Here is a 12,696-nt window from a genome sequence, read left to right as displayed (position 1 = left end):
GCAGGCGCAACTGGCTTAACGGTCAATGTTGCGCCACGCCATTTTATCTCTTTTGTTTTTCTTCACAATCGCAAGCGTCGGTGATATAGATCTATGGATGGTACTGTCTCGGGCAGACTAAGCTTGCCGATGTGGCGGAATCCCGCTGAACGTCCTGACGTCTCCGGGGGCTGGACGCATCACAAAGCGAGCTAGCCAATACTATAGGCAGACTGTGCAAAAACAAGGCCATATTTCTAGGATTGGAGCTAATTTGTAGTATCTACACCCTACTAGAGCTTGTTTATTGTAACTTGCTTATGCATACAACATAAATGTAACGTCTGCTGAAAGTGGTTATGGGTATAGATCCGGAATAACTGTACCTAAAGAGGTATTAGATGGCGGATGAATGCCTAGATAATTTATCTCTGCTTAGGCGGCAACGGAGTATAGTAAGTAGCAAGGAAAGAAGTGAGCACAGCTCTTGTAAATACAGGTTATTTCTCATTCTGCTCCCATGGATGTCCATGAACTTGCTCGGCACTTCAGTATATACAGAACAATAGCAAATGGAAATTTATATACTCATAATATGGGAGACCAATACCCAAACACATCTACGAACAATCCACGGGCGACATGTAGCTCTGGAAAATATGGCATCTGAGATGGCATCTGACCTTCCACCGCCTCGAGAGCAAGTTGTTCAGAAAGTACTTCTGACTCCTCGGGCTTCGGGCAATGGATGTGATATGATTATTCAACGTACACGGCTCGCGGAGACCTCGGGAGAATCTTCCGGATCCGTTCCACAAGCTTATAAATCCACAAAGTGGGGTTGCCCAGGACTGATATGACCTCAAGACGTCACATACTTAAACCACCAGTCTTCAAACATACAGCAATAACTCAACATCTTCTTCGATCATCTTCGGTTTTCACTCTTCAGTCCCCTTTCTCGTCATACCAATATGTCTCAACCAAATATCACCCTCTATACGACCCAGACCCCCAATGGGATCAAGATCTCCATTGCCCTAGAGGAGCTTGGGTATGTTAGTTTCCTTGGCCGCCTGAAGTTTGATACTAACATATCGTAGCCTGCCATACAAGGTTGAGAAGATTGACATCTCGAAGAACACCCAAAAGGAAGAGTATGTCTTTGCACCTCTACAAATACCTACCTACACCAAACAAATCTAACTGCCGTACAGCTGGTTCCTAAAGATCAACCCCAATGGCCGTATCCCTGCCTTGACAGACACTTTCAGTGATGGCCAGGAGATCCGGATATTTGAGTCTGGTAGCATTCTGGAATACCTGACAGAACAGTATGACACGGATTACAAGATCTCATTCCCCAAGGGCACGCGGGAATACTACGAGATGAAGAACTGGCTGTTCTTCCAGAATGCTGGTCTAGGACCCATGCAGGGCCAAGCCAACCATTTCTCGCGGTACGCGCCCGAGCGTATTGAGTATGGCGTGAACCGATACGTCAATGAGTCGCGCCGATTGTATGGTGTTCTGGACAAGCACCTCGCTGAGTCCAAGTCTGGTTATATTGTCGGTGACCATGTCTCTATCGCCGATATCACGCACTGGGGGTGGGTAGCTGCTGCGGGCTGGGCCGGTATCGATATTGACGAGTTCCCGAATGTTAAGGCTTGGGAGGAGCTTATGGCCAAGCGGCCAGGTGTTGAGAAGGGCCGTCATGTCCCTGCCCCTCACACCATTAAAGATCTCATCAAGGATAAGGCGGCTGTGGATAAAGCGGCTGCTGAGGCCAGGTCTTGGATTCAGCAGGGAATGCAGGCTGATGCCAAAGGCAAAGTTTAAATGAAGCGCCGATGAGGAACTGCTGCAGATACTCTGAAATGATACTTAAATTAGGAGACCGATAAATGTCAAATCTCTCATAGTCCACTTTCAGACTGAACCCTAACAGGACTTATTCACTTAACTCCGCATGACTATCTGGAAGCATAAGGCCCGAAGATCCCTCGTATACAAACTTCTTGGAGCTACAAGCTACCAGAAACTAAATATGGACATTCGTATAGGATGAGATGGTTGCAACAAAGATTTATACAACTTGTAATCGTGGCACCGCCTTCACCAACACACCAACACCGGGTAGTGTGCTGGTGAACGCGGTGCCACGATTACGGAGCACTCTTGTAGCTTACGGAGTACTCTTGTATACCTTATGCAGACCTCACTTATGTAGGACTGAATACACCTGGCTTCCGCGCGGCGGGCTGGTCGACCGCCACCGCTTATCCCAACACACTCAGCTCCTCCCATCTGAAGCGCACTCCACTCCGGAGGACGCAACAATAATTATCCGGGAGACCTCCATTTCATCTCGGTTCGGTTATACTTAAATCCGTGAATAGCCTTGCCACCGCCTACTAAATAAGATTTTGCTACAATCACGTGTTAATATTCGCCTCTTGAACACCAAAGCTTCCCAGGTTCTTTCATCTCTTCCACTCATATCACTAACCTCTCACTTTTCTATCCAAAGCAGCAGTCATGGCTTGGCGCAACCAAGGAATAACTGGCTCTAACAACATCCCGCTTGGCCGGCGGCGCATGGGCGGCGAGGATGGAGATGAGGAGAGTCGCACTGCGACCCCTTCTTCCATGCCCTCTTCGTCTATGGGTCCCGATGGTCCAAAGCGTGGGCGTAGCCCTGTTCGAGGTATGTTCCTTCCAAAGTGAAATGCGAAAGGGGAAACGAGTTTAAAACTGACTTTGGTTTCCGATCTAGCTCCCGCCGATGGCGATGGCAAGAGGCGCAAGAAGCGCAACCGCTGGGGTGACCAGCAAGAGAATAAGGCTGCCGGTCTTATGGGCTTGCCGACTATGATCATGGCAAACTTCACCAGCGAGCAGCTTGAAGCTTACACGCTTCATCTTCGTATTGAGGAGATTAGCCAGAAGCTTCGAATCAACGATGTGGTCCCCGCCGATGGTGACAGGTATGTGCTTTCGTCCTTTGTATTTGTGCTTATTTGGATACTGACTGATCGCAGATCTCCCTCGCCACCTCCCCAGTACGACAACTTCGGAAGACGTGTGAACACTCGCGAGTACCGTTATCGCAAGCGTCTCGAGGATGAACGTCATAAATTGGTCGAGAAGGCCATCAAGACCATCCCTAACTACAACCCGCCTTCAGACTACAGACGCCCCACCAAGACCCAGGAGAAGGTCTACGTCCCCGTGAATGACTATCCAGAGATTAACTTCAGTATGATAACTAACCCTCTAACTCCTAACCATTCTTCCATTGCGTCTATCACGAGTCCCTACTCGACTCGAGCTGACAAGGCATACCAATTTGGATGTCCTCAGCTTGTTTCTTGCTAAACCGTGGTGCCGGGTGCTGCACATATTTTACAAAAATTACAGGATCACTAACACTTAGCTCTTGCTATTTTACAGTTGGCTTACTCATAGGACCTCGTGGAAACACCTTGAAAAAGATGGAGACCGAGTCCGGTGCCAAGATTGCCATTCGAGGCAAAGGCTCCGTCAAAGAAGGAAAGGGTCGATCTGATGCCGCTCACGGTAGCAACCAGGAAGAAGACTTGCACTGTCTGATCATGGCGGACACCGAAGAAAAGGTTAACAAGGCCAAAAAGCTTGTCCACAACGTCATTGAAACAGTAAGTTCCCTTGTCTCATTTAGCGGGTCGAGAAACCGGTATTGACAATTCATCAGGCCGCATCTATCCCTGAAGGCCAGAACGAGCTCAAGCGTAACCAACTCCGTGAGCTTGCCGCTCTTAACGGTACCCTTCGTGACGACGAGAACCAGGCTTGCCAGAACTGTAAGTGAACACCTTTGGATGTCCTTTCTTGCGCAGTTAATTTTAACCATTGTCCTTATTAGGTGGTCAAATTGGACACCGCAAGTATGACTGTCCCGAGCAGCGTAACTTCACTGCGAACATCATCTGTCGTGTCTGTGGCAATGCTGGACACATGGCCCGCGATTGTCCTGATCGCCAGAGAGGCAGTGACTGGCGCAACGCTGGCGCGGATAGGCGTGGTGATCGTGCTGTTGGCACAGGTGATGCCGTGGATCGCGAGATGGAGGTAAGTTCTCTTTCATGACTTCTTCATCAGGCATTATACTAACATCTCACTTAGCAATTGATGAACGAATTGTCTGGTGGTGCTCCTGGCGAATATGAGCCCCGTCGCATTGAAGCCGGTCCCGGTGGCGGCAGCCCCGACGACCGTGATGTGAAGCCCTGGCAGCAACGTGGACCGCCGGCCCAAAGCGATGTGGCTCCATGGCAACAACGCCGCGAACCTCGCCCTCGTGATGACTACGGATCCCGTGATAACTATGGATCCCGCGACAATTATGGATCTCGCGACGACTATGGATCTCGCAACCAGGGTGGTCCTGCCCCTTGGGCTGCGCAGAGCCAACACCAAACCCGCGATTACGGTTACGGATCTCAAGGCGGCTATGCTGCTCCTGGTACTGCGCCGAGTGCTGCTCCTTGGCAGCAACCGGCCCCTCCTGGCGGACAGCAGCCTGCCTATGGTGGATACGGTGCATACGGCGGATATGCGGCTTACCCTCCTGGCATGGGAGCTCCTGGTGCTGCCCCTCCTGGCATGGGCGCGCCTCCTCCCCCTCCTGGTATGGCTCCAATGTACCCCGGCGCTGGCAGTCCTCCCCCTCCGCCCCCGCCTGGCGATGCCCCTCCTCCGCCACCTCCAAGCGACCTGCCTCCCCCACCCCCGCCTCCCCAGTGATGACCTCACCTCAGCAGTGAAAAATTGATCTCGAATTCAAATTGTTTGCCCATGCGTGAAGAAATTAGCTATGGGGGCTTTGAAATAATCCAAGCAGGATTGGTTTCAGAAGCCCAAAGCTCGCTAACGATTGTTCCAATAACTCCACAGTTGCTCTTTCTATGCAGTTTCGAATAGTACGACTAAACCTTTCAGTTCATCTTGACTTTAAATGTAGAATTGCCCCGTACACTCGTATGTGAACGTAGGCCAGCTGAAAAGATCGTGACTACAGATCAGGGGGGCCCTGACCTCTCGGTAGGGTCCCCCAAATCAGGCATCCGCCAAGAATTCATGTCTGCCTTATTTCTTTCAGTACCTTACAAGCTGTCTCACTCTCTCTCCGTCTCTCTTACCTACATATGTACACCTTACCAGTATCATACTACTTACTTTCCTTTTGTACACAGGCAAGAACATCAGGGCGGAAACGTACCTACCTAGGTAGGTAGGTAAGAGCCGGGAAGATGATACATAAGCTTTGAATACCATTAGCTAAATATAGGAATTCTTAATCAACGTTTCTTTTTCACCCTTCCTATGAACAAAATTCAATTTTAATCAAGTAAAGTAAATCCTTAAAATTACCACAAGAAAATGCATGTTGTACAATTGGAATTCTTAGTATGTTTTCTTAATTTGTAACCCAAGCAGACTGCCCAGTGGGTTGTAGTCAAAGGGTCGAAAGCGAAATACCAAAGTGGGGCCCTAAGCCCTATAAACGCTCTCAAGGTCATATATTGACAACAAGAGGCTATGGTTTTCGTACATTGGCGAGCTAATGACATATTTTCTGAGCAGCAAAAAGGCGGGATCAGTGCAGCTTTTTTGACCTTCTCTGTGCTGGCAGCCCTATTCGTGGCTCTTGTTGCCCTACAAAATATCAGGCTCCGTTTGTAATTTGCTCCTGTTGACTTACGGATTTCTTTGTGTTAAGTGTCCTCAAAGTATCTCAGGTTCATATTTTCTCATCAAATGACCGGTCGGATCCTCCCCAATAACATGAGCCCAGGCGCCTGCAAAATGGACAACAAACATCCCTTTTGCCCATTTCATCTTGTGCGTATCATAGCAGCCAATTTCTTCGGGGAAGGCATTAATTGTCCATTGAGGGATACGCATTGCATGCTGGGTAAGTGGGGCATTGCTCTTAAGAAATAGGTCCATTGATTCTTGGTCCCCTAATGATCTTCCGCTCTGTTCCTTTTCTCTATCATGGAATGCACGGACTGCGTCGAGAAATCGTATAGAACGTGATGATGACCGCACAATAAATGAACCGTCGTTAAGTCCATTGCTAAATAGTAATTAGAATGTAGACTTCTCAGGCTATAATTCCTGTGGCTTTTTGGATCACTTACCAATCGTCCGTCACTAGGAAATCAATTGCGTCTGGCATTGTGGCATTTTCCAGGTTCTCGTGAATGAGATTTGTCAAACTTGTGCTGGTATTTGTGATAAGGATATCAAAGTCCATATACCAGATCCAGTCGTGCTGCCCGGCCCTTATAACACGTTCAACCATGTCAAACTTAAGCCACGTGGTGCCACGTGTCGAATCAGATTCGTAATCAATATAAAGATCGTAACCGTGAAGCCTTGTATAATCTGCGGAGAGAAAATAGGGTCAGTGGTCTTCACGTAAATACAATAATGTGCAAATCAAATTCGAAAGTTTGAAACGACATACGATCTTTATTTCGAAGCCCAAGATGGATATATGACTGAGGCTTCGTAATAAACGCGACAATTGCCACTCGAGGTTTCGGAAGACCATCAGTGCGATTGGTATAATCAACATTGCTCCAGTGTTTCTGACCAGCTATGAGCTGCCAAGTCAAGAAGAATATCAATAGCAAGAAGATGATTGCGTTTCGAATCGACCGAGGTGTTTGACACAGCATTTGATTGGATGCTCTTGCTTCGCGCGTTTGAAAGCCAAACTGCTATCTATCCAAGAAGTACCCAACTTCTAAACAACCCGCTGAGGACCAGTCGTCGTGTAGCAAGAATGTGTTATATACTGGTTTGAAATTCTTTTTCTGACAGCAGTTTGGTAGTTCGTGGGAGGGTTTCACATCCGACACTGTCATTATCCTTACAGATTGATCGCTCATTATAACTTCGAGTTCAGGTGCTCGACACCTTCCAACCTTCTTGGAAGGTTAGGTGCAAATATTAGTCAGCAGAACACCACCTGTTAACGTGGATCCCGGTTAATAATGGCGAGTATGCCGATTTCACGTTGTTTCTCCTACGGAAGTATTGGTTAATCGTATAGATCCGTGGAAAAAAGCTGATTGGATGGTGGGATGAGGATCCTTCCCAGTGGTGGGCGTTTATTGGTTTGGATAAAATTCCAAACGGCATTCTAATTGGGCGGTTCACAGCATTATTGGTTCCTCCTCTCCGCCCCCAAAAACAACCACCCCCGAATAGTGAAACAATTGACTAAACCGGTAACAAGGCTACTGATAAGAACGACTACGCAGGGCCAACAATCCATGGATCCATACGCGCTCAGCTGAGTAATGGATGAATGCCGAATATTTGACTAGCTCGGCAACTGGGGGAGGAGGGCCAGATACTTATACTTCCGCCTCAACCCCGGATTAACCGTCGATCCGTGGTTGACAGTGTCCTGATCACCATAATTCTTGGTTATAGAACCAAGAATTTCACCAGGATAGGAATAAACAACATGTGGGTGAAGAGAAAGAATAAACGCAAGTGTGATCAGAACCCAGGTGTTCGTTTCCCTACTCCTGTTCGCCAGAGTCTAATCAAGGGAGAAATCACAGTCCTCGGTGGAGCGGCTTCCCAGCTGGCCACGAGAGCAGCAGTCTTTGTTCGCCATCTTAACTCAGTCTTGACCCGTTCAAGTGAAACCGTAGCTTATTGTTTTCAACTTTCATAGTCCTAAGCAGGTCTCGCAGGTGTGAAGCATAGCGTCTCGGCCCTCAAGTTCCATCTTCAAATATTTGATCTTTCGGTTCTTTGGTCCGAGTTAGCCCCTTCACGCTTGCGCTTCACTCTGCCTGTAACCGATGTTGTACGTCTCAACCCAGGTCCCTATTCCTGCAATGTAAGTCTCTCTGGGCAGTACATGGCGGTAAAGAGCACGACCAACCGTTGTATCCTTTTGAATGGCTCATTGGATGTTACTCCAGATTCCTGCTTCTATCTCACGGGCAGCCTCCTCTTCGGCCCGTAGGATCTGCATATTGCGGATCAGCGCCTCAAACCATCGGCGGAGGCCCCGTAGCATCCGGGCCCGAGGAGGCTGCCCGTTTGTCGCGCATTCAATTTGCATATTGATAGCACGGCCTCTAATTATCCGCGCCTGGTGGATGATTGCCCTACGCACATTGCTGCGCCAGGCGTGGGCCAATTGCAGCTGGGTGAGCAGCTCGAGCTGCTCATTATCAAGGGTCGGGATATGCCTAGTATCGGCCACTTTTTCTTGTCAGCTTTTGTAATACGGATAGAGACAAAGCATCAAGGGGAGGTACGTGTCTCACTTTGCGCGGCTTCAAGGAAGAGATAGTAGAAGGTGTACGATAGGCTCAGAAATCTTCAACCTATGAAATGTCCGTCATTAGCCTGCTGCCTCATTGCAATTTTTAGTTTGGGGCTAAGGAATACCTTTCGAGTTTGTGAGACTGGTGAAGCTTTGTTGATCTGATCAAATGGTAATGAGGGTGAGGGTAAGTTGAGGAGGAAGATGATAGTGAGGTGAGATTAAGTTGAGAAGAGAAAGGAAAAGTATTGGGGAGAATCTTAAAACAGCAATTTGTGCCCGAGGCTTCAGCAGTTTTAATCCTTTTGCAGGGTGAAAGTCCTAGCTTCCTTATGATCTGATTGTCCAAAAGGTATTCTGGCAAAAATTCTAATTTTCAAGAGGCGGAGGGAGGTGGAGGTAAGGTAGGAGCTGTTAGTCGTACCTGCCTATTGTAGTTGTAATTGGGAACAAGTCGAACTTCGGACGTTATGTTTTATAACACTTCGATATCATCGCTTTGACAAATCGCCGTGCTTTCTTATTTTCTCTTCTAAGATGCCGGTAATGTTACTTGAGAAAATCCAGATCCATTGCTATTTGGATGTAGCTTATACTATAGATCGAACATAGGTTGACGACCTTAACGACCAAGCAATCCTAATCTGGACCGAGTTTCAAGTTTTCAAGGGACTGGAGCTAGATACCGAATGGGATAGACATTTCTAGCCACTGCTTCGGGCCCTAGGGCACGAGGGTTCCGGGTATATAAGAGTGTAGGAGCGCCTAGATACAATTCTTCTAGTTATAGGTAAGTTATATATCAACCGGGAATCAAAGGTTATCCCGCTAACTACCACTAAGTATAGGAGAGAGCCTCGGATATAAGGGCATTTATAGCCTCGCCTTCCGCCTAGCTCTATCGGGAGAACCTCGAGGCTAGAGGAATCAGAGCTACGTCCTCTTATGAGACATTTTCGTAGAGGAGCTCCGACTATATAGGCCCTAGCTGGTTTGATACGTTAACGTGCTCTTATATAGAATTGTTCTGGATATACTTTTTAACACCGGTGAGCGATACCTAGAAGACTTAGATTTCGGATTTGATTGGTATTCGTGAACCGGCTGTAGGGTTTGGCGGTATAGGGTATGGTATGAAGCGTCGTTAAACCGACCTTCTATTAAAGATATGGGCTATTAGAACAGAGCTCGCTTCTTAGCCATACACTTCTAGACAGACGCAAAGAGCGCCGAGTATAGGCATGTTGGGAAATATACCAACAGTGGCTATCTCATATGCGACGCGAGAACCCTACTAGAGAAAGCGTCGGAGCCTTGGAATGGAAGGAAGAGTTTTGTGATTTCAAGCCAATCACTCTAAGCTAATATAACTTCCAAGGTTACATTTCAAAACAGAACCTTGATTATACAAGTGAAAATCAGGCGGGACCCTACTGAGCATTGACCGGTAACCCTACTGAGCGCTCAGGGGGGAGGTCTGGAAAAGATCCTAAAGAGAAGTTGATGCCTCAGGCCTCACTTACGGGTCTTGGCTTCAGCTCCAACGTTTCTCCGCAAAATCAAGCTCCCTTCAATTTTGTCCTAATTGATGCCCTCTTGTATTTCTTTGCGTATCAGTACAAGTACCCGGCTCTTTATAAACTCATACTAGTCGTATTATACTGAATCGTCAGATCCATCTTACCATTGCATATGCAGGTATCGTCACACGGGGATTCGTCCCTCCCGGGACCCAGCATGCAAGCTTCCACGTCCGCTCAGCTGAAAACTCCCCGGCAGTCGCAGCGGCTATCATCGGTGTGCTCAGCGCGGTCAAGTAGATCTGATCATGGTGCCGCACGTCGACAAGACGGAGCGCAAGAAAACTCGCAGCGCCGTGCGTCGACGACGGCATCGGTGCCCTCGGCTCAGGAGAAATGGTGGCACGTCTACTTGTTCCGTGGAATGATCAACGACGTCAAGCGCAGAGCACCATACTACTGGAGCGATTGGACTGATGCATGGGATTATCGTGTCATCCCTGCTACGGTCTATATGTATTTTGCTAAGTATGCTCGCTCTTATTGGATATCGATCAATATATTTCCTTCAGCGCACTGTTTCATTTGCTCACAATCAGAGTAGTATCTTGCCTGCTCTGGCCTTCTCGTTAGATATGTTCGAGAAGACAAGTCAGAGCTATGGCGTTAATGAAGTTCTCCTTGCTTCTGTTCTTGGTGCAATTGTGTTTTCGCTTTTTGCGGCTCAGCCGTTGGTCATTGTTGGTGTTACTGGTAAGAGACCTGGAAATATGTGATCGTGAAGACTCTAACTGTGAGATTAGGCCCCATCACTGTGTTCAACTATACTGTCTATGACATCATGGCTCCTCGAGGGACACCGTATCTTGCATTCATGTGCTGGATTGGGATGTAAGTTTCCTATAATCTTGGATCACTGACTTTGCTGACATCCATTGTAGCTGGTCTTTGATTATGCACTGGGTCCTGGCCATCACTAATTCCTGCAACGCCTTGACCTACGTCACTCGGTTCTCGTGCGACATCTTTGGATTCTACGTTGCATGCATCTATATCCAAAAGGGCATTCAAGTTCTCACCAGGCAATGGGGCTCCGTGGGAGAAACCTCTGCTTACCTGAGCATTATGGTTGCACTACTTGTCCTAATGTGTGCATGGATATGTGGAGAACTGGGCAACAGTCATCTTTTCAAGCGATTCATTCGGAAATTCCTTGAGGACTACGGCACACCTTTGACCATCATCTTTTTTACCGGCTTCGTATACATTGGTCAGATGAGGGATGTCGACATTGCCACCCTCCCTACTAGCAAGGCTTTCTTTCCTACAACTGACCGGTCTTGGCTTGTGCGTTTCTGGGATATCAGTACCGGAGATATCTTCCTTGCCATCCCGTTTGCACTTCTTCTCACAATCCTATTTTACTTTGATCACAATGGTGAGCACTCTACATCCATTACGGTGGATTTTGTGACTGACGCATTCCTTCCAGTGTCGTCTCTCATTGCACAAGGAACCGAATTTCCTCTTCGAAAGCCAGCTGGCTTCCACTGGGATATTTGGCTCCTCGGTCTCACAACCTTTGTGGCTGGAATTCTGGGAGTACCATTCCCCAATGGTCTGATTCCTCAGGCCCCCTTCCATACTGCTGCCCTCTGCGTTACTCGTCAGGTCACAGACGAAGACGACACAAATAAGGGCAAAGCCATCCGGGTAACAGACCACGTAGTAGAACAGCGATTCAGCAACTTTGCACAGGGACTGTTGACACTGGGAACAATGACTGGACCCCTCCTCATCGTGCTCCACTTGATTCCACAGGGTGTCATGGCTGGTCTGTTCTTCGTCATGGGTGTCCAGGCTCTACAGGGCAATGGCATTACGCAAAAGCTGATCTTCCTCGCCGAAGACAAGAAGTTTACCTCTGCGTCAAATCCTCTCAAGCGAATCGAGCGCCGTTCAGCCATTTGGGCCTTTGTTGCTCTTGAACTGTTTGGCTTTGGTGCGACTTTCGCTATCACTCAGACCATCGCTGCCATCGGTTTCCCTGTTATTATTCTCCTTCTGATTCCGGTACGCTCGTTTCTACTTCCTAAATGGTTCACTCGTGAGGAGCTTGCAGCACTCGATGGGCCGACAGCTAGTCCATTCACGATGGAAAGTGTCGGTGGCAACCACGGGATGGAGGACTACGATGAAGCTGTAGCTAGCGGCGCCCGGGATGAGTATTTGAGTGGACGTGATGGAGTCCTGAGGAGCCGAAGTTCAACGTCTCCGGAGTCTGCGGTCGAAGATGATGATCTTGAGCGAGGTGAGGCGTATGAGCTCGCCTCCCGGGTTTCGCGCAGAAGGAGCACCGTTAGCAGGGTAGACTAATGGTGGTACAATAGCCTATATTGCAATAAAAATTGCTTGCATTATATTCATTTATGTTGTCGTTTTCACCATCATTATACATCACCCGATCATACTGCTTGGAATGTTGATTGATGTCTGATTTTTCTGACGGTACATTAGTTAACGTAATCCACTACCGAGTGACGCACACTACCGAGTGACGCACCCCCACCCAACTTCCTAAATTCAAATGCATTTATCCCAACCAAAACGCCATTAAATTAAATAAACTAAAATCATCATCTATCTAGACATGTCTCTCTCCTATGTCCTGGCTTCCTACATATTCCACATGCTCGTCCGGCCTAGGGGGGGCGGCCTTAAACCTTCCGAAACCTGCTCACGATAGTTGTTGATACGCGCTACTTAGGCCTTAAATGGCTCTGAACGTAGCTCACGAACATCCTAAACTGAGAGATCCCCTTCGTGGACTATCGTCCTTATAGATCGAGT

The 12,696-nt window shown here is 48.0% G+C and overlaps 4 protein-coding genes across 4 annotated transcripts; 3 read left to right on the top strand and 1 right to left on the bottom strand.

Moving 5' to 3' along the window:
* Positions 1-953: 953 nt before the first annotated feature.
* Positions 954-1,821, top strand: N7489_006775 (glutathione S-transferase family protein; the record flags this gene model as incomplete). Its single annotated transcript, XM_056712525.1, has 3 exons — positions 954-1,033; positions 1,083-1,136; positions 1,197-1,821. 3 exons carry the CDS (start codon positions 954-956, stop codon positions 1,819-1,821), a joined length of 759 nt encoding a protein of 252 aa, XP_056566240.1.
* A 699-nt stretch (positions 1,822-2,520) lies between these two features.
* bbp (putative zinc knuckle transcription factor/splicing factor MSL5/ZFM1) lies at positions 2,521-4,767 on the top strand (the record flags this gene model as incomplete). The annotated part of the gene is made up of 7 exons (XM_056712524.1): positions 2,521-2,689; positions 2,759-2,969; positions 3,024-3,241; positions 3,436-3,659; positions 3,716-3,824; positions 3,887-4,092; positions 4,147-4,767. 7 exons carry the CDS (start codon positions 2,521-2,523, stop codon positions 4,765-4,767), a joined length of 1,758 nt encoding a protein of 585 aa, XP_056566239.1.
* Positions 4,768-5,748: 981 nt separating this feature from the next.
* Positions 5,749-6,710, bottom strand: N7489_006773 (uncharacterized protein; the record flags this gene model as incomplete). The annotated part of the gene is made up of 3 exons (XM_056712523.1): positions 5,749-6,103; positions 6,168-6,414; positions 6,497-6,710. 3 exons carry the CDS (start codon positions 6,708-6,710, stop codon positions 5,749-5,751), a joined length of 816 nt encoding a protein of 271 aa, XP_056566238.1.
* A 3,308-nt stretch (positions 6,711-10,018) lies between these two features.
* Positions 10,019-12,222, top strand: N7489_006772 (anion exchange family protein; the record flags this gene model as incomplete). Its single annotated transcript, XM_056712522.1, has 4 exons — positions 10,019-10,374; positions 10,451-10,599; positions 10,650-10,737; positions 10,788-12,222. The coding sequence occupies 4 exons, from the start codon at positions 10,019-10,021 to the stop codon at positions 12,220-12,222; spliced, it is 2,028 nt and encodes a 675-aa protein (XP_056566237.1).
* Between the last annotated feature and the right edge of the window lie 474 nt (positions 12,223-12,696).

This window comes from Penicillium chrysogenum (genome assembly GCF_028827035.1).
Source record: "Penicillium chrysogenum strain IBT 35668 chromosome Unknown utg000004l_segment0_segment0, whole genome shotgun sequence".
NCBI classification, from domain to species: Eukaryota; Fungi; Ascomycota; class Eurotiomycetes; order Eurotiales; family Aspergillaceae; genus Penicillium; species Penicillium chrysogenum.
This window is presented reverse-complemented; position numbering and strand designations above follow the sequence as displayed.